The 21,341-nt window shown below is 51.0% G+C and overlaps 1 protein-coding gene across 5 annotated transcripts in view; it reads left to right on the forward strand.

Moving 5' to 3' along the window:
• The first annotated feature begins 133 nt into the window (after positions 1-133).
• The window catches only part of WARS1 (tryptophanyl-tRNA synthetase 1), a 30,070-nt gene continuing 8,862 nt past the window's right edge, over positions 134-21,341 (forward strand). For 3 of the 5 annotated variants that reach the window (XR_013339311.1, XM_077780972.1, XM_077780969.1), the window contains exons 1-7: positions 928-1,144; positions 6,093-6,271; positions 11,745-11,958; positions 12,949-13,057; positions 17,303-17,422; positions 17,916-18,098; positions 20,662-20,762. Coding sequence is in view for 4 of the 5 variants with exons in the window: in XM_077780972.1 (XP_077637098.1) it covers positions 6,158-6,271; positions 11,745-11,958; positions 12,949-13,057; positions 17,303-17,422; positions 17,916-18,098; positions 20,662-20,762 (841 nt within the window). In the remaining variant the exon portion in view is untranslated. Of the gene's footprint in view, positions 233-927; positions 1,145-6,092; positions 6,272-11,744; positions 11,959-12,948; positions 13,058-17,302; positions 17,423-17,915; positions 18,099-20,661; positions 20,763-21,341 lie in introns of those variants that run through there. The other 2 variants (XM_077780970.1, XM_077780971.1) reach the window with 2 other exon arrangements.

A 21,341-nucleotide genomic window follows, 5' to 3' on the forward strand; every position in this document is an offset into this window, starting at 1 on the left:
GAAGCGCTCAGTCCTCCCGGAGGCAGTCCCGCCGGCACACCGCAGCCCAGATGCGTTCCGCCGGTGCCGGGACCTCCAGCCAATCATCCGCGGCCTCCGTCCCGCCCTCTGCGCGAACAGCCAATGATGGTGCGGCCTGGCCGGAAGTGGTTCCGGCCGGAAGGAGTTTCCAAGGACGCCCAGGAGGCCGCCCGTGGCTGAGCCGGCGGTGCTGAAGGGCCCGGCTGGGCCGGTAAGTGAGGGGATGAGGGAGGGCGGGAGGCCGGGGCGGTGCCGGAAGACGTGGCCCTCCCGGAGCCGCCTGCAGGCGAGGGCCCGGAGTATCCTCCTCAGAGCCCGGCTCGCTGCCCGCCGGGTTCTGGCACCACGAGGGGCGTGGAGGCTGGCACGGCGCTCCTCGCCCCCTTCCTCCGAGCGCCCGCGTCCCCGTCTGTCGCCCACTCCGGCCGGCACCGACCCTGCATCGTCGCCTCCCTCTTCCCTTTCCCGGCGGCGAGAAGCCCCCAGTGTTAACGGGTGTCTGTCACGTGCCGGGGGCTTTGCCTATAGTCTCGTACTCAGTCCCCTCCACGGTAAAGTGAGGAGGCTTCTTTATGCCCATTTCACAGATGAGGAAACCGAGGATGAGGCAGAGAGGTAGTGTGGCTTGCGCCACGTGTTGAAACGAGAGACATGCCCGAGATGGGATTGAAACCCAGGTCCGCCCGACCCCAGAACTCCTGATCTTTCCCACTGCATTGCGCTGCCTCAGTGAACAGCTGCGGGGAAGGCACGGTCGCCTTTCGGCCTCTCTACGACTCCACATAACAATTAGTCATCCTGAGGCTCGGGTGGGGATCAGGAAGAGGGTGGAGAGGTTATGCGGAGGCCAGTCTCGGGTATGGGGCGGCTGATGCAATGACCGGCTAGTAGCTCGGTTCNGTGTTTCTGAGAAGCGGAGTGGTTTCTTTAAAACGCCCCTAGTACAAATAGCTGAAGAGTAGGGTAAACAGGGAAAAAGAAAGAAGAGCCTTTTACTAAAAAGGAAACTGAAAGAAACAGGGGAAGACTATTAAAGAAGACCTCTGGCTGCACAGGGCAGTCTCAGCCTCGCAACTGCCCCGCGTGACCAGTGGCCACCTCTGCAGTGTCTCCCACAACCTGGGTATGTATTGCCAGCTCTGCCAGGCTTAGAGTTTCTTGGGATTTCTACCAGCCTTCTACCAACGTGCTGGAAAGCTGGGGCGGGGCAGGGGAGGTGAGGGGTGGTCTCTCCTAGAATCAGGGCGTATCGTGCGTGCCTTGTGTTTCGTCCCGTTGACCCAAGTTCAGGTGCACAGCTTCCCTGGGGAATGGAGGTGTTGGTGGAGTAGTTAGCTGCCTGTTGGGATTTATGGCTTGACTTGCCACACTTTGTGTTTGCTCTCCTGTTTTTCACTGATGAGGCCCCCCCTTACATCGTCCGTACCCTAACGAGTCAGCGTTCTCATTGTGACAAGCGAGACTTAGCCTACGCCGGCTTCTTATATGTTGGTGTCTTCTTTGCCTTTGAAGGTCACGTACATTTTATTATTTGAAGGGGAAAATTACCCTTCCTCCTGTGTTTAACAAAGAAAAGGTAGACATAATCTGTCTCAGGGTTCGAAATATTAAAGAATTCCTTTTGCTCTACCAAAGTCACTTTCGTATCCTCTGGGAACAACAGAGCTCTTGTCACCCACACTCCGGGGCCAGGATGTGAAGGATGGTATCCCACCTCCTGGTGGGGTTCCAGGCATCCAGAAACTACTGGGTGACCTGCTCTTCCCGGCTGCCCTAGAATGGTCTGTGTTTATGCCACCCTTTCCCCAGATTGCAGAGTATTCTATCCTCTTTGGCATGATTTCATCGTGGCCCAAGTCCTATTCTTCAGTTAAACAGTTCTATTATTCTTTCTATTCCTCATCCCAAAAGCAGCCAGTTTCTTCAAGTGCTTGTTATACCCCTCCAGACCAATGGAACCTGTCAAAATGAGCACAAGATTCAAGTTCTCTAAAAAGAGGACTCGAGAATTAATTTTTAAGAGCCTTTTAACTTTTTCTTTAAAGGTGCGCTGTGGTCTGCTATGGAGTCTGCAGTTCTGCTCTTTCTACTCCCAGTACTTTTCTCAGAGGAGATGATAGATTACTCCACCGATTATTGCTTTGTTTCTTTGTTTTAGATTGTAGGATTTGTGAAATAGTTAAAACAACTCTCCTTAACAAAGATTCAAGGCTGCCTGGGTGCCTCAGTTGGTTGAATATTCGACTTTTGATTTCGGCTCAGGTCATGATCCCAGGGTCACGGGCTCGAGCCCTGCATCGGGCTCTGCAATGAGCCTGGAGCCTGCTTAAGATTCTCTCTCCCTCTGACCCTCTCCCCTACCTACCTTTCGCTTTCTATAAATGTGTGTGTGTGTGTGTGTGTATGCATTATAGATACACATACATACATATGTATGTATAAAGATTCAAAGCCCTACTTGCAGTTTATGCAGTAGACACCAAGACAGTTGTCTGTACATTTTTGGCATCTCAGACCCCTTTGTAAAAGTAACCCGGATACTCTGGAGCCTGAATGCTCTGCTGAAAGCCATGCCCATGCTAGTGTGTATGTCGTTTCAGGCACGCCAAACTAAGGGTTATAAACCTCCAAAGTTAACCTTCATTCTAAAAGTCAACAAAGAAGTAAAAGAGCATGTCGACTAGATGTGAGAGAAAAAGACAGCGTGCACATGAGACGGTGGTAGATGGGTGGGTGTGTGAAACAGGAGAGGTTCTGTTGTGTCTCTCATTACTGAGGTTGCATCATACACACACACACACACACACACACACACCCACGTTTATCATGTGGATTGTTCCCATGCTCTGTTTGCCTCATGATCACAAGAGCAGGGAGACCTCATCTGCTGTTCCCTTATTACATTTAGTTCCCGTTGCTTCTTCTCGAATGGAGTTCTGCTGGGGAAAGACATTTTCCCCTACAATATGGACCCTAAGTGCAGACTCCAGTCATCTAGCTGCTTCTCTACAGTTACCTGCTCCATTGCAGGGGGGAGATTGTGTCTGTCCAGCACTCACCCAGCTGTCCTAACTTCTACTTTCCTTGGGCATTTTTAGGGGTAATTCTGATCTGTACTTGCTGTTAGCCATACCTGCAGACTTCAGAACCTTACTGCTGTCACCAGTTGCCTTTTATGCCAGACACCATGTATTTCGAAGGACAGGGATAAACCGGAGGGAATTCCAAAGAGAGTGACCAGGATGGTAGGCAGATGTTAGTGGGGGGCGCAGCCAGACTGGGAGTGTGAGGCCTGGAGAAGGTGCCTAGCCCTTCCCAAACCCTGGCAGCCTCCGCTCCGTGGTAGGATGCTAAACATGAGGCTGTTTAAAGTCCCCATGGGGAAAGTCTACCTTAAACTGGACAAGCCACTTGTGAAGATAACATAAAGGTATAAACCTTCAGGGGAAGATTGAACTGGGTGGCCGATGAGAGTGATTAATTCAATAAATGTTTGTTGGATAAACTTCTGTGTATGAGACACTGGAAGCACTTGAAAGAGAAAGCCCGCTGCCTGCCCTCACTGTCTGGTGGAGACGGCAAGAATAACTAAATGCAGTGTGAGTGCCCTGATAGAGTTATTAACGAAGCGCTTGGGGATCCCTAATGACAGAGGGATCAGCTTGGCCCCAGGCGCAGGAGTCAGGAAAGGGTGCTGAAAAAGAGGAGAGGTCTGAATTAGTAAGATGACCGGAAGTGTGCCTGCAGAGGAGGGTATCACGTTCCAGGCAGGGGAGAAGCTGGAATTCCCAGAGAGCACGTGACTCACAGGGGCTCTGGCATCAGATCCTCGCTTAGCTACGCCAGCGGCGGAACCTCAGAGCGGTTCTGACTTCCCTGCACCATCAGCCTCTCATCGGCTAATGCAGAACAGGTTCACTGCTTTGAGGAAGCGATGCTTCCATGGTCATCTGTGGCTAGAAATCGCTTTCCTCCCCTTGATTGTTACTAGATACAAGCCTGGGTGTTGTCCTCGCCAGGGCTAGTCAGGGGCTTTTCCAATTCCTTACCTTTTTTTATAGTCCTCCCTCAGCTGGGCCTGTGTTATCTGAGACAATCATTTCACCCAACTTCCCTTTCTGGGAATTGAGGTGATTCTCAGCAAGGAGGGAAAAGAAAAAGGCTACTGTCTCATTTTGGTTTCAGTATCATGGTTTTTTCATTGACTTATAAAAATTGGCCTACTTAAAATTTATATACTTCTTAAGTGAACATTTAACGAATTGATAAAAAAATAAATTACCCCTTGAGGCACCTGGCTGGTGCAGTTGGCAGAGCATGCAACTCTTAATCTTGGGGTCGTGAATTCGAGCCCCACAAGTAGTGTTTGTTTAAAAAAAAAAATTACCTGGGGTGCCTGGGTGGCTCAGCTGGTTAAGCATTCAACCTGCTCTCAGCTCAGGTCTTGATCTCAGGGTTGTGAGTTCAAGCCCCGCTTTGGGCTCCATGCTGGGTGTGATGACTATTAAAAAAAAAAATTACCCCTTAAGTGTGTGCGTTTGGTTCACACCAATATAAATAATCAGAGACACAAAATAGTCATTTATCGAATCCCTGCCGCAGGGCTGATTTTGTCATGGACTGTTTATCAGTTAATCCACGCTGTCTGTTACATTCCATCCACACACCAGTCTTGCAGGTAGTGGTACCGTCGGCCCCACCTCACAGTCAGGGGATATGTAGGATAGCTTCAGAGAGTGGAAGCTGCAGCCTGAGCTTATGTCCCGTCTCTACCACTTGTGTTGTCTTGGGCAAGTTTTGTACCCTCTCTGTGCCTCAGTTGACTCNATGTAGGATAGCTTCGGAGAGTGGAAGCTGCAGCCTGAGCTTATGTCCCGTCTCTACCACTTGTGTTGTCTTGGGCAAGTTTTGTACCCTCTCTGTGCCTCAGTTGACTCATCCGTGAAATGGAGACAGCCAGTCTCTCTCACAGGATTACCGTGAAGCCTAAGCAAGTGGATGTGGATGAGGTGCCCAGAAAAGTAGCAGGTACGGGAGTGCCAGGAGTCAGCCACTCTGGCACAGCCCATTGTCGTTGTCCAGTCCTCATTCAAGGCACAGCCGCCAAGTCGTAGACGGAGCTGGGATCTGGGTGAGCCCCAGAACCCTGACAACAGTCCTTGTAATAGGTGTATATCTTGATTTAGTTTACGAAAGGCTACCTGCTGGTTTTTCCTCATTTCTTCTTTAGAGCAGCCCTCGAGGTAGGTGAAGAGGTTCCTGATGGGGCCACTTTATAGATGAGGGTTAGGGTTAGGGGACACTGACCCAAGAGGGGACTGACTGTGGCTGGTCTCTGCTCCAAGGCAGCACTGAGTGGCCTGCCTTGTGTCCCACCCTTTTCAAGGTTAACGCCAAATAATAACTAACAGAAGTGCGAGTACACTTTCTGCAGAGGTCTGCAGCGAAGTTAGGCAGCACATAGAATGGACGGACAGGCTATATCTAGTTCTTCCCTCCTTGGGAGCCCAGGACAGATAAGGCCCTGCCCTGACCCCAGATAAGGCCTGGCCCTCCAGGTCTCGCTTCATCTGAGAACAGAGCAGCTGGCCGGCGGAGAAAGCCGTGTGTTGGGTGGTTTGGTGGCTGTGGCTGTGAGGGCCTGGAAACCCTTCCCCAGCACAGTTAGCGTAAAGAGTAAATAGCAGTTTGCCAAGCGTTCTTTGCTCTGGTGGACTTAGGTTTGTCAAAACACTTTGGTATTTGCTCCCCAAGCAGACACGAGTCCTGCCTGGGCACTGGGCACGGCTCACATGCTCTTAGCTGGGGGCCCTCCTGTGCTGCCCTGAACCCCTGGCCCTGCCTTCTGCCCTCATCGTTGGCACTTGCTCTTCCTCTTTTCTCCTTCTTTGTGGCCCCAGATCCCTGTGTCTGCCTTACTAACATTATCGTATCCGCGTCCTTGCTTGTGACTCCACCAGCCTCATGGGCGAGACGAAGGACTGGGTAGATGCGGGAGAGGTGAAACAGCTACAGTGCTTTGTTAATCGGTCTCTCCCTCCCTCTCCCCTTCTCCCCCTTCTCCCCCACAGTTTTGTCGGGACCACTGAGCAAACCTTCCAACGCCCTAGCCGGCTAGAGACCCAGGTCCTGGAAGATGGCAGATATGGCCAACGGCGAGCAGGGGTGCGCCTCCCCCCTCGACCTGTTCCACAGGGTAGCTGCCCAGGGAGAGCTCGTGCGGTCTCTCAAAGCTGGAAAGGCTCCACAGGTAACGGGGTTCTGTGGGGTTTGCTGCATGTGCATCTGGGCCAAGTCCGGGGTCCTGTTTCCCAGGAGCAGACTGTTCCCACGACTCTGTTCCCTCAGTAACTCAGGTCTTTGGACCATGAGTTTATTTTCTCCTTTATTGATGTGTGTGGTCTAAAGAAAGCCTCTGCAACCCAGCAGTCCTCCACCCGCCTGTTCCCATTTCCTATGCGCGGAAACAAACATTTCAGTTCTTGGAGCAGATTCTTTGAGATGTACTCCCCCATTTCTCTATTGCTTCTTGTCGATATTCAAGTTTGGGGCACTGACTGTGGCTGAGAGGAGTTAGCACCTCCGTCAGCGCCTCCCACCCTCTGCCGTTCCGTGCATGTCACGGTGTCAGCATCCACGCCGCTGGGGCCGCAGGCAGACCCGCGAGTGTACTCCAGCTCCCCTTCCTCTCCTGCCCTGGAGTTGACGTGTGTCCTGATTCCTATTTGCTCGGCATTTCCGTGTCCTAATGGTAACGGGTCTCCGGGCCCCCTGGGTCAGTGAGTCTCCTCCCGGGGCACTCACGGCGGCCAGTCTGTAGCTCATCTTCTCGAAAAAGTCTCTCCCAGGACCTTCGCCTGCTCAGGACTGCTGCTCTTGCTGTCCACGCTGCCCCCTCTTCACTCCCACGGTGGGCTCCGCTTCCTGATCCTGTCTTTCTTCTCCTTTGTTTACTCTGTCTTGACAGAGCAAATCCTCCAATGGGTTCTGAAAAAATTAGTGCTAAAGAAATAATTTGGGAGGATCTTGCATGTCTAAAAGTACCTTTATTTTGTCTACTGTTTGATAAGCAGGGTGGGTGTGGAAGTGGTTTTGCCACAGATTTCTGAAGCCAGTGCTCTGTCCACGTAGCTCCCAGGGCTGCTGTGGAGAAGCCAGGTACTGCCCCCTGCCCTCTCTCTGTGGAAGTCTGCAGGAGAGGTTCTCTGCTCCAGCGTTCTGATATTTCTTGGGCTGTACTCAGTGCTCAGTCCTTTCTAACTAAACACTTAAGACCCTTAATTCTCAGGGCGCCTGGGTGGCTCAGTCAGGTCAGCGTCCGACCTGGGCTCAGGTTATGCTCTCGTGGTTCGAAGGTTTGCTCCCCCCCCTGCCTCACCAGGCTTCCCAGGTGCTCTCATGCGTGTGCTTGCTTTCTCTCTCTCTCTCTCTCTCTCTCTCTCTCTCTCTCTCTCAATAAACTTAAAAAAAAAAAAAAAGAGGACCCTTAATTCTCAGAAATTCTGTTGTTTCTTTGATTTCCTCTCTCCTGTTTTCTCTGTTTCCTCTGGATTTTTTTCCCTAGAAGTTTGCCCCCTCTGTTCGTTTTTGTTTAATTTTTTCTTAATGTTTTTATTTATCATTGAGAGACAGAGACAGAGCATGAGCAGGGGAGGGGCAGAGAGAGGGGGAGACACAGAATCCAAAGGAGGCTCCAGGCTCTGAGCTGTCAGCACAGAGCCTGATGCAGGGCTCAAACTCACAAACTGCAAGATCATGACCTGAGCCGAAGTCGGATGTTTAACCGACTGAGCCACCCAGGCGCCCCCTTTTTTTTTTTCTTCCATTTTTTTAATGTGTTTGGTTTTTCTTAATTTCTCCTTTCCATTTTGTTTTTTTGTTGTTCTCTTTCAGATATATTTCAGATCTATTTCCTCAACTTCTTCTGTTTCCTTTTTTTTTCTTTGAGTAGGCTCCACACCCAACATGGGGCTTGAACTCCCAACCCTGAGATCAAGAATCCCCTTCCCCACCGACTGAGCGAGCCAGGCGCTCCCTCCTCAACTCCTAATCCTCCTATCGTGTTTCATTTATCCTGTCATTTTTTAACTTCACGAGTCATTTGCTTTCTGAATGTCCTTTCCTTATAGCACCCCATTATTGTTTCCCAGGTACAGTAAGTGACCTTTTTATGTTTGAGATCTTTTTTTTTTTTTAATTTTTTTTTTAAGGTTTTTATGTATTTCTAGGAGAGAGAGAGAGAGAAACAGCGTGAGCAGGGGAGGGTCAGAGAGAGAGGGAGTCACAGACTGAAACAGCCTCCAGGCTCTGAGCTGGCAGTCAGCACAGAGCCCGACGCGGGGCTCAAACCCACGAACCGCAAGATCATGACCTAAGTGAAAGTCGGACGCTTAACCGACTAAGTCACCCAGGCGCCCCTTTATGTTTGAGATCTTGACGATGGTTTTCCTGATACCCTCTGTGGGACAGAGGGGCTCGGCTGTGTGGCTGTCACTGAGCCTCCCTGTTCCGTGCAGTGCACCCCCAGTCTAGACACTTCTAACTCCACCTCCCTAGCACGGAACCTCTGTTTGCGGGAGGGGGGAGCCAACCAGCTGCTCCTCAAACAGATTTCAACTCATGCTCCTGTTTTTAGAACCCACTATCACCCTCCCTTCCTCCGAGGCCCCAGCCCGGGACTCCCCTGCGACATTCCCGTGTCTATGTGACATCCTGCTACCAGTCACCCGGCAGCTCTGCAGCTCCCCAAATCTTGTCGCTGGCACCCTTTTTCTGCTGCCTTTGTCCCCACGGGGTCACGCCTTTCTTATAGATCCTCCGCTGTTGCTGCGGGACGTTTCAGCAGTGTAACCCGTTCCGTCTGCCTCTTGAATGCATGCGAGCACCGCCTTTCATTCCACGATGCCTCCTCCACTCTTAGGTCTCTTGGCTGCTTCGTCGCCGTGACTTCCTCGCCCCTCACTTCCAACCCCTGATGTCTTCTTTTCAGGAGCCCTTCCTGGGTCCTCCCCAGATGGTATAAACCATCTCCCAACCACCCTGGCAATTTACTTCGACTCTTTGGACACCAGATAAACCATTATATGTTAAAAGAAATAAATAGTACCATAAGACAGTGGAGTTGGTTATTCACAGAAAGTTTACGCACCAGGTAGGACTCAGTGGATAAGGCTAAGTTGTTTATAAAATCCTTGAAAATAGGGGTGCCTGGGTGGCTCAGTTGGTTGGGCGTCTGACTTCAACTCAGGTCATGATCTCACAGTTCATGAGTTTGAGCCCCACATCAGGCTCTGTGCTGACAGCTCAGAACCTGGAGCCTGCTTCTGATTCTGTGTCTCCATGTCTCTCTGCTCCTCCCCCAGTCACACTCTATCTCTGTCTCTCAAAAACGAATAAACGTTAAAAAAAAATTTTTTTTAACCTTGAAATAAATAAAGGGCCCAAATGTTGCTCATTTACTCTTTAAACCCATGTTTTAAGACTTGACAGTGGTATTTTTATCTATTTAATATTAAATATGAATAACATTTCATACTTGTTTTTAGTTAGGAATTCCAGTTATGTTCATTGTTAATCACACAATACTTAACACAGGTTAGAATTACTCTTTCAAGTTTGTTCTTAAGCCATCAGCTGACCCTCAGCGAGAGAGATCAGAGGCTGCACAATGAAGTCAGAGCAAAATGATGAAAAGTCAGAAGTAAATTTGACCCTGGAATGTGTTATAATAGAAGCACCTGATGTTTTAGAACTTCACTTTATGCAAAATACTGGAGCCACTTTGGGAGCACCGATATGGTGGTAACAGCTCCCTAAAAAGCAGGGTGTTCCCCGGGGGGGTGGGGAACAAGTCAGAATCTAGGGGCTCTGAAGAGAGACAGTGGCTGGGAGCACGCACCGCTTGAGCAGCACTCAACTACTGACACTGGATCATAGAGGTTAAGCTACAGAGCAGTCTTTTTTCTTGTGCTCTTAGTTTAACTAAACTTTTCAATTGGAAGTGCACCATTTTGTGAGAAAAGTACGGCGATCGTCGTCAGACAGCTTCCTGAATTTTCTTAAATGACCACACCTGTGTAACCAGGGCCCAACTCAGAAAACCGGACAGCAGTGCCTGGAAGCCATTCTCGGGCCCCTTCAGCCACTGCCTCTGTCCTCCACCCTAGGCCTCCACCGTGGGTAGTTCTGCCTGTGTTGGAGCTTTACATAATCAGGTTGCATGTCATCATTTTTTTTTTCTTCCCCTAGGAAGTCAGCATTTAAATCCTGTTTCAGCATTCTGTCCCATGTTAGATTAAGAAAACAAGAAAATCAACGTGGCAAGCTGGCCTGTCTATTTAAATCCCACTCCAGACTACAGACCATTCCCGAGCAGGGATACCGCTTAAATGTTTGACTTTCAGAGAGCCTCCAGGTTGCCAGCAGAGCTCGAGCAGATAGAGTATGAAATGTCAACACAGCCGGTGATAAAGGGGCATTGACTAAAGTGTACTTCAAAGCAAGCTAATTCTTTCCACAGATAATCCGATAAATCGTGCTTGCTAAACATTTATAGGATTTAGCAAGGAGTGAGATGAGTAAGAGCACTCCCCTATCCGGCCTGGGCAAGTATCCTATCTCTTCTGTGAGGTATAGCCTGTGGGGTTATTCGGCCCAGGGTTCTAATTCATTTTAATAACGAATTCCGATAGTTTCCAAGTTTGAAACGCAAATCTATCTGCAGAACCTCCCCAAGGTATCAGTCCTCTGGCCCCGGGGCTGCTCCTGATGCAGAGCCACATCTGGACGGAGGCTGGTGTGGGGCCTCCCCCAGGAAGCCCAGTGTGTGGAACATTACGTGTGGGCTCTAAGTGGGAATATTCGTACTTCCTGCAGCAGGCAGATTGGACGGTGTATATTCTTTGTGGTCTAATCCAGCAAGGCCAATTACAGGAGCAGAGCTTTGGGGCGTAGCGTGACTAATCTGCCTAATGAGGCCTGCTCTTCAGAGGCCGGCCCTCATGGGTGGTAGTGTGGGCTTCTGGAGCAGGAAGTCTTTGATAGGTCCCCAGAGTACCCACGGGTATAGTCTACATTTGTTTTCTTCATGCTTCTCGGTATGCAGACACTTTGGACAGCTTGGTAAGACTCTAAAATACTATAACTGTTTCCCACTACATCCCTCCTTAGTTTATGACTTGAATACCTATATTTTTCCTTGCCTTTATCTGTTTCCCTGATGTCTAGGGTCACCGTTACTGGTGGTATTATCTAAGCTGCCACCAATACTCATCTCAACTGTGTGGCACATAAAAGCAAGGTCCAATGTAGAATCCTGTATACTCAGATCAGGGAGGTTGTCACAGCGTTCTCTGGCATCGCTGGTGTTTGAGAAATCTTTAGCGTATTCACTGTGTCGTAAATGACAGCGTATATTGCATCACATTTCTCCTGTAGTGTTGGTGGTAGTAACCCATACATTCCATGGATCCGCTAGAACAATGCGAAAGTAAAATTCATCTGGGCCTGTGACTTGCTGTGTGTCCATGGGCCAGCTCCTTCACCTCTCTGAGTGTCAGAGTCTTACTGGAAAAGCACAGTGACAGTGATACCTGCCTCAGAGGGCTGTCATGAGACTGAAGGAGGTAACATGTGTGAGGGCCTGCCACATGACAGCAGTCATGTTCAGTAAAATGTCAGCTACGTTAGTATTTTTAGGCTTCATCCTTATTTCCTTTGTCCAGGATGAAATTGATTCTGCAGTACGGATGCTGTTATCATTGAAAATGAACTACAAAGCCGCCATGGGGGAGGATTACAGAGCCGACTGCCCTCCAGGGAACCCAGCGCCTGAGAGCAACAGAGGCCTGGGTGCCACGGAGGCCGAAGAGGATTTTGTGGACCCGTGGACGGTACAGACCAGCAGTGCTAAGGGCATTGACTATGACAAGCTCATTGGTACGTCCTGGGAGAAACCTCAGCTTTTAGAAGTGATCCTATTGGTCACTAGTTGATCTCATTGGTGTTTTTTTATTTTGAATTATAAACCCAGTCACGCTTCATCACCAAGAAAAAAATAGATGCTAAAATCTTTTGTTCATGCATTATATTCCCAAAGGATTCTTTTCAACTGAAATAACAATGTAAAACTTACTTCAAAATAACAGTCTATAGAAGATAGCTTAGTAGCTTTCTCCTCTGTTTTGAGCAATTCAGAACTTCAGGAAAGGTCTCTTGCAATGGCATCTTTGCAGTCATTCAGATCACCTTTCACTGAATGGTAAAAGTCAGTAACGGATCACCTAAGTCTCCTCCAGTGATGTCGGCTGTGGAGCTGAAAAGCTGGATGTCTGCTTAAGAAGGGTGACTCCTCAAGGGGACAGGTCGCCCCTGGCAAGCCCTCCTCTCGGGACTTCCTGCTCAGGGAAGTCCTCACTCCAAGATCACTGGTGATCACCAGAGAGGAGGCGCTACTAAAATGGTTTTGTCAAAGTCGAGAGCCATCTTCCATCATTTAAGTATAGACTGTCAGTGAGGGAAGATTCATTTGTAGACAGGTTAGTTCAACTCAGCAGCGAAAGAATATTAAAATCGTGGTTGTCGGTGTTCATGAAGTTTACCTCAGTAAGCCCAACTGGGGGCAAGGGGGTGGAGGTGAAAAGCCGCCGGCCACACTGAGTTCCAAATAGGCTTCCCCTCAGAATCCAGTCCCAGACAAACCAGCGTTTTATTCTGTAATTCATTTCCTGTTTTGCCGGTTGTCGTCTCAGCTGTCAGTGTTAGCGTGAACGACATATGATTTGGGGTTGAGGTCGGGACTGGGAGAGGGCTGGGTTCGTTAAGCTTGCACACGGATCACCAGCTCCTCCCCTCCGGTGATGCCCGATCACCACACCCCACACCCCCTAAGACAGCCATTTCCGCTTTATTACAATTTGTTCTTTCCAGTTCGGTTCGGGAGCAGCAAGATTGACAAAGAGCTGGTGAGCCGGATCGAGAGAGCCACCGGGCGGAGGGCACACCGCTTCCTGCGCAGAGGCATCTTCTTCTCACACAGGTCAGGGCTTCCCACCCCCTGCCTTCAGTTCCAGACGGGACGACGAGGCCCCCCTGCCAGCTGCCTGCTATGGGGGGAAATGACAGCCGTTGTCTGGAGACTGGGGTCCACCTTCTGTCCTGTCAGTAACTGGCCGTGGGTTCATGTCCAGTCCCTCACCGTCGGGCCCCAGCTTTATTCACTTGTGAACTGCTCACTTCACGAGGTAGAGGTCACATACACAGCAGAGGAGGTTCATGCCAGAGCATGCACAATAAATCATAAAATGTCATAAGAGAAAAGAGATCAGTGGGTCCAAGTTTAACGTTTCCCACGCGATAAGCAAGAGACTTCCTGAAACTGTGCCGTCTTCCTGCCATTGTCCTGGCCCCTCATAAGTCGTAGCAAAAGAAACTAAGAGCGTGTACCTGGAGCAGACTATCCCTAGCTGCGACTATAAATTCCACGCAGATTGCATCAGAAAGTGGGCAGGTTCCCAAAGCGTTCTTGTAGCTCGTTGTTGAAGCTCTGCTCGGGCTATTCTGTTCTGCTTATGCTTCATGGTTATGGGAGAGCATGAGATCGCGCTCAGCCAGCTGCCGGCACACCTAAAATTCCATATGCAAAAGACTCCAGGCCCCATTCAGCCTTCTTTCCAGACAGAATATAATCAAGGCTTTTACCTTAATTAAGACCTAAGTAACCTGTTTAAAGTACACAGTTCCGTGGTCTGTAGTATCCTCATAAGGCTGTGCGCCCATCCCCACCACTAACTCTAGAACATCTCCACCCCAGGAAGAGCCCCCGGCCCCCATGCCCCCTGCCCCGGCAGCCACCATCTCAGGTTCTCACGGTTCCTCGTGTTTGTTGCCTGGTGTGTTCATGCCTCCCTCCTTTTATACCTGAATAGTGTGCCATTGAATAGACCCGGCCCACGTTTTGTTGACCCGTTCCCCGATTGCTGGGCATTTGGGTCATTTTCACTTCCTGGTCATCGGTAAGGCTGCTCTGAACATTGTGCACAAGTTTCTGTGTGGACATGCGTTCTCAGTTCTCTCGGGGCGAACGTGCGAACAGAACTGCCGCGTCGTAAGGTAGCTCCTGAACCTTCTGAGGATCCGCCAGACGTCTCCACGGTGCCCGTGATTCTGCATTCCTGCCAGTAGTGCACCGCCAAGCGCTCCGGTGTGTCCACACCCTCACCCCCTCTTCCTGGTTTCTGTTTTGTGGTCGTTTCTTTATAGCCATTCTCGTAGGTATAAAGTGGCTTTTCTTCTTCTTTTCTTTTTCCTTTTTTTTTTTCTTAAGAGGGGGAGAGAGAGCACGGGCAAGATCTGGCGGGAGGGGCAGAGGGAGAGAAAGAGGGTCTAGGCAGGCTCCAAGCTCAGCAAGGAGCCTGATGCGGGACTCAACCGCACAACCCTGGGATCACAACCTGAGCCGAAATCCAGAGTCAGATGCTCAACCGACTGAGCCACCCAGGCGCCCCTGAAGTGGTTTTTCATTGTGTCTTGATTTTATATTTCCCCAGTGACTAATGATGTTGAGCATCCTTTCATGTGCTGATTGGCTAATTTTATATTCTTATCCTTTGCCCACTTTTGATTAGGTTATCTTTTTATTGAGCTGTAAGAGTTCTTTATAGAATATTCCAGATCCTAGTTTCTTATCAAATACATGGTTTGCAAATACTTGATTGTGTATGCTGTCTCTTCACTTCATTGACCGTGTTCTTTGAAACACAAAACTTGTTTCATTTTTATGACATACAGTTTATTAGCATCCTGTCTAAGAAACTGCTGCCGAATCCAAGATCATGAAGATTTGCACCTGTGTTTTCTTCCGAGAGTTTTTTTACATTTAGCTGTGGGTTTTCCATAAATGCCCTGGGTTACGTTAAGGAAGTTTCCTTCTCTTCTTAGCTTGTTGAGTATTTTCATCTTGGAAGGTATTGGGTTTTATTAAACTCTTCTGAGTCTGTTCAGATGACCATGGGGTTTTTGTCTTATGTTAATATTAATGGGGTGCGTCACACTGGGGCGTCTTTGTGTGTGGAACCAACTTTGCATTCCTAGGACAGGTCCCACTTGATCGTGGTGTTTCATCCTCCTTATATGCAGCTGGTTGCAAGGGTGTTGGCATCTGTACCGTGAGGGTCTTTAGTTCTGTGTCGCTCGCGGTGTGGAGATGACCTGGCCTCAGCGAGCTTGCAAATGTTCCCTCTTCAGTGTGTTTGGAAGAGTTCGTGAAGGATTGTTGATTGTTGAATACTTGATGGGACCCACTGTGAGGCCATCTGGTCCCAGCCTCTCCTTTGTGGCTCCTGCTTTGATTACTAGTTCAGCTTCTTTGCTTGTTCTAGACTTGTTCAGCTTTTCTGTCTCTTCTTGAGTCAGTTTGGTCGTTTGTTTCTCACTAAGAATTTGTCTTTTTCATCCAGGTTGTCTCATTTGTGGGCCTGCAGTTCTTAGTATTCCTTTATAATCCTTTTAATTCCCGTGAAGTCAGTAATAACGTCCCTTCTTCCATTCCTGACTTTGGTAGAGTCTTCGTGCTTCTTTCCCCACCTTGGTCACTTTAGCTGAAGGTTTACCAGTTTTGTTGATCTTAGATCAGAACTCAACATTTTACAGCTCTTGCTGCCCATGTGATTTGCTTACTTCAGTGAGAAACCCCGTGGGCTCTTGGCTCCGGAAGGCATAGAACTTGCACCTTTTGGCCATCCTCAGATTTGAGAATGCCCTTCTAATTTATCATCTGTAAAGGGGGGGGGGGGTTGGAGGAGAAGTAGCATGCGCCGTCAAGCTGCAGACTGTGGGCTTTGCCTAGATTCCCTCACCTGCTGGAAGCCATCCTCATGAAGCTGAGATCAGTTTGCAAGGTCCAGTCCGCTCCCTCTGCTCCTTAAGAGCACCTGGCCCTGGGGCAGTCCCTGGGGGCTTAGAGACTTCAAGGACAGCTCATGGGACAGCCTCTTCTCCCTAATGTAAGCCCAGAAAAGGTAGTTGTGAGAACCAAAGAAGGACCCTTTTCTTCCAAAATTACATTTTTTTTATTCTTTCCTTATTTCAAAAACTGTTTGTGATCGATCAGTCCCTGGAGATAAAAGAAGCTTAGCACAAAGAAACGATTCCCATGATCCTGTGAGCCCGAAGATGGGCACGGTGAACACTTGGTGTCAGCTGTGAGGACGGGTCACTTCTTTTTTTTTTTTTCTTTAATGTTTTATTGATTTCTGAGAGAGAGGGGGAGAGCGTGAGTAGGGGAGGGTCAGAGAGAGAGGGAGACACAAAATCCGAAACAGGCTCCAGGCTCTGAGCTAGCTGTCAGCACAGAGCCCAATGCGGGGCTCAAACCCACGAACCAGGAGATCATGACCTGAGCTGAAGTCAGACGCTTAACTGACTGAGCCACCCAGGCGCCCCGAGGGGTCACTTCTGAGAGCGCTCTTGTGTGGGGTCTCCCACCCAGACCTCCAGAAAAGGGCCTCTTTTATTTTGGCACACTGTCCGGAAACAAAGAGCATTCACACCCTGGAGTAGTGGGTTCACACCCGCCAACGTGGCAATCCCAGACGGGGCTTTTTAAAAATGCAGATTTCCAGACATCACCCCAGACCCACTGAGTCAGATTCTCTGAAGATGGGGTCCAGGAAGTATGTGCAGGTGGTTCTGCTGCACGGTCAGGAAGGAGGACCCTTCATGTGCATGGTCCGTGGGCCCTGGTCCTAGGGGAGGCCCGATGACGCCACGGCGACTCCCAGATGAAGACCCGTGGTCCCAGCCTGGCTGCGGGAGCCTGAATCAGACCTGCAGCTGGGGACCTCACCTCTGCATTCCCCATGGGCATTCCTCGCCCCTGGCCCAGAGTCAGGACCACGCAGAACCCTGCGCTCTTCCAGCCTGGCTCTCCAAGTCTCAGGGCTGGGGGTTCTAAACAAGGGAGTGTGCAGGGCCAGCTTGGTGTCATTCCCAGGAAAGCAGATGACGTGTGAACACTGATATTTAAAAATTCCAAAGGGGCTCCACTGGCTGCCCAACTGTATCCAGCTTTTATTCCAAACCTGTGTGCCTTATGCTTTTAAAACAAACACAGGAGAAATCCTGTCAGCAGACGTTTCCTGTCATTTTTCTAACATGAGCGCCATAGATAACAAATCTAATTATTATCTGTGTTGTATTTTCTCTATCATTTTCAAGTGAGCATGAGTGCCTTGATTTTTATTTCAGAAAACCACACTATCTCCTTTTCTCCTTTTTCCTTTAGAGATATGAATCAAATCCTTGATGCCTATGAAAATAAGAAGCCATTTTACCTGTATACAGGCAGGGGCCCCTCTTCCGAAGCGATGCATGTAGGTCACCTCATCCCATTTATTTTCACCAAGTAAGTATTGTGTTGTGTGCCCTTTACCGCCCTTACTGGTAAACCAGGAATGCTATTTATGACGCATGTCTAGATGACACGGTAGCCCCCGTTTGTGTTTGTCAGACAGACAAGGTGTGAGGGCACTGGTTCCTTTCTGGCTTCTGTTCACGTTCCTGGTGTCGCTTTAGAAAGCGTGCTGTGATGGGGTCGGCCAGCCTGTTTCCTCCTGTCCCTGTTCCAGTGACCGTAGCAGAGTCCCTTCCCTGCGCCCTCATTCCCACACCTGCGGGAGGGCAGTGGTGCTCCCACCTCCTGAGGCAGCTGCCAGCCTGCGAAGCAGCACAGGGCTGAAGGCAGGGCCCTCTAGGTGTCGGTTGTAGCGGTCACGTTTCATGGCATGACACCATGCGGTTGGTTGTGTAGACAAGAGAGTTTTGACATCCACTGTTAGCAGGAACGGTGTCTTCGGTTGCAGAACAGGGAAGTGAGCCTCTTCCCCGGTGTCTCCTAGGTGGCTGCAGGACGTGTTTAACGTGCCCTTGGTCATCCAGATGACGGATGACGAGAAGTACCTGTGGAAAGACCTGACCCTGGACCAGGCCTACGGCTACGCCGTGGAGAACGCCAAGGACATCATCGCCTGCGGCTTCGACATCAACAAGACTTTCATCTTCTCGGATCTTGACTACATGGGGTAAGGAGCGGGGGCCCAGCCGCCTGCCACACAAGGATACGCGGCCATCAGGGCCTCAGCCACGGCTGAGTCGGACGCAGCGGAAGTGGCCTTAGGTCTGATGAAGGTTTCCCTCCCTTTATGAAACATTAGGATATGGCTTACTGCTTTCATTCCCCAGGTCAGGGTTCGCTCCCCAGCTGGAGACAGAATTGTAGTTTCTCTGCAAGGCCATCAGTTTGCAGGGTCAGCGCCTCTCTCTATCTCGGCATACTTGGCTCCTCGCAGAGAAGGACTCGCTGGTACACGATCCGCTCATAGGCCAGTTCTTTAAGTTGGCCACTCAGTAGGCCCCAGTATGGCATTCAGAAAACCCCTGAACTGAAACTTCTGAGGTCTGTCCCATCCCAAACGACTACGAAGAAGCATGTTAGAAAAATAAGGCTTTGTCAGGTTTCCCGAGAATATGCTCTTCCGCTCAGCACGTACCTTCCTGAGGACCTGAGGCGCAGCTCTCCACCCAGGGCACGGGCGACCCCCAAGGAACGTAGGCAGTGTGGCCCCTGTCATGCGCGTGCTCTCTACCAGGCCAAGGAGGGATGTGGTGAAAACACGGGACGGGCTGCGTTTGCACTCAGTGCAAATCAACTTGCTCGCTACCGTTTCCCCAGAACGTCCCCTTCTATGAGGACTGACGTCTGAGTGGTGGCTTTACACCCATGGAGCGACGTTGCCTTGATACGAAGTCTGGCCTTTCTACCAACTAGTAAATGAATTAATAATTTTTTAATTTTACTTTGAGTTTTTTAAAATCACTTCTCTGTGGGCATAGAGGCATTGTGGTGTCCTTGAGGAAACATGGTCTTTGAAGAAAGGAAACGGACCCGGGGTTCGAGACCTGGCACGTCTGTTTGGTCGTCATGAGTCATCCCAAGTCTGGTCCACAAAATAGGGTTAGATGAGACATTAGGTGTTGTGGCTCTTAGAGTCTTCATGGTGCTTTATTTTTCTCTCATTCCTTAAAAGAACCTGACGGAACTGCGTGAGCACATAGCCCACCCTACGTCCTCCTTGCAGGCGCTACCGGTCACCACACCATCCGGTGCTGCCTCTTGCCCCCCGCACAGCCCCTCAGCCTCAGTCCCCACAGCCAGCGCTCTCTGGGCCTCGCCACCCCGCCCCTCTCCCGCTTCTGTGTCAGCATCAGGATGAAGTGTCCGCCTTCCCTTTAGCTCACAGGCCCCTTGGTGGGTTGGCCGGTGCCCCCCCCAGCTAGAGGACACAGCCCACAGTCCCACCGCCGGCCTCTGAGTGTGCTCTACTCCCCTCTCCCCGCGCCCTCTCCAAACACATGGTCCAGCTCCCTTTTCCTGGGAGCTGTCCCTCCTACAGCCAGGTTCACATGCGCCGCCCAGCACCCCAGGCTCCACTCAGCCGCGTCTGGTACGCACACGGTGAGGGGTGGCCTGTCCCAGCAGGTCAGTACGGTAGGCACAGGGTGCCATCTGTGGCAGGTGCCCCCGGGCCCTGAGAACACAGCCGTGGGCCAAACAAAGTCCCCGCCTCACTGCCCGGAGACGCTGGTGGGGCAGAAGCAAACGCCTCTTGCAAACCCACAGAGATAACTGGGCGGGCACGTGATGGGGGGTGGACTTTTGAGCAGTGCACGTGAAAGGCCACCGCACAGCCCCCCTGTTCTCCGCACATTCCGAGAGAACGTGGGGTCTGCGGCGACTTTCCCAGCCTGTCGCTGGTAAGTGCACTTGTACGTCCTCCGCCTTTGCTCGGCAGGAACTTCCTCTTTCTTCATGGACACGCAGGAGAGATGAAAACCCAGATAACGTGTAAATCAAAGGCTCTGTGCTACCTCTTCTCAGAAAGATCTCTTTCATTGAACCTAAAGTCAGGAGAGAAGTTTTAAAAGCTAAATCCTGTTTTCAAATGTCTTACCCCCTTTGAGAGTTTCTTTTAAAGAGTTGAGCATTTTACTTTTTTTTCTTGAGACTTAACTCAAAATCCAGATCTTTGATCGAACAAGGCTCCTTCCCAGTCTGTAGGAGCTGAAACTACAGCAAAGCCAGCCTCCAGCCTCTCTGGGTGGGAGCGAAGCAGCCAGGGCCCCGTGGGGACACAGGCCGTGGCATGGAGGCCAGCCCCGGACACCCTGTCCCCACGCACATTTCTGGCCCTGCGTGAGGGCCCAGAGAGGCCTTCCTGCCAGGAGCCACGAGGGATGGAAAGACGCCGCACCGGGAATCTGAGAGCTGGTGTTGCAGACCCAGCTCTGCTCCTAGTTGGTGTGGTTCCTTGAGGCGAGTCGGCATGTTCCCTGAGCCTCCTGTGCGTCGGCCCTCGGGCTCAGTGCCAGTGGCAGGCAGTCCAGTGGAGGGGTCTGCTCCCCTCCCCCAGCCACTCCACTTTGCCCGCCACAGGTGCCTTTGCCCACGGGTGCCTTCTGGGCCCCTCCCTGCGCGCTCTGTGTCCTCCGCCCACACGTGCGACCTCAGGTTTCACCGTCTGCTGCCTTGGCCTTGGTGGCAGGACACCCCGTAAACCTGGGGTTTGATTCTGATTGTGTGTGCAGGACGAGTCCAGGCTTCTACAAGAACGTGGTGAAGATTCAGAAGCACGTCACCTTCAACCAGGTGAAAGGCATTTTCGGCTTCACTGACAGTGACAGCATCGGTAAGGAGCTGGCTGCCGCCCGCAGCCATGCGCGCTGCCCTGAACCACTGGCGTCTGCCTGGAGCTGAGCACTCTCAGGTGGTGGCGTTGCCGCTGGCCTCCATGTACTGAGCCCCAGGGCAGGTCCCTCCGGGAGCCTGAAGAGCTGGTGTGGTGCCTTCACCCCGTTTCTGGGCTGCGTGGGGCGGACCTCGGGAGACTGTCCTCCCCTAGAGGTTTAGAAGAAAGAAAAGGGTAGGGATGACCAGACTTCCTCTGCCCACTCGTGGGGTCCCAGCCAGTGTGGGTCACCTCCGGAGGAGGCCCAGGAGCTGCAGGACGACCTGCTCTGATGCCAGGAGCCTCGAGTTCCCCTAAGAGGATGGATTTGGCCAGAGGCCCTGTGGAGCCCACCCTGCCCACCCTCGCTCTCTCCTGTGGCTCGGGCCCCTGCACACACACGTCTGTGCCTTTCAGCTGCATCAGCCTCCTCTCCTAGGTCCTTAGCTCCTGAAGACTGGACCCCTGAGGCTTGTGCTGGGTCTCCTGACCTGCTTTGTTTTCAGGGCGCGGCTCCAGGCCTGGACAGCATGCCAGGAT

This window comes from Crocuta crocuta, unplaced genomic scaffold (assembly GCF_008692635.1).
Source record: "Crocuta crocuta isolate KB4526 unplaced genomic scaffold, BGI_CrCroc_1.0 scaffold299, whole genome shotgun sequence".
In the NCBI taxonomy this organism is placed as follows: Eukaryota; Metazoa; Chordata; class Mammalia; order Carnivora; family Hyaenidae; genus Crocuta; species Crocuta crocuta.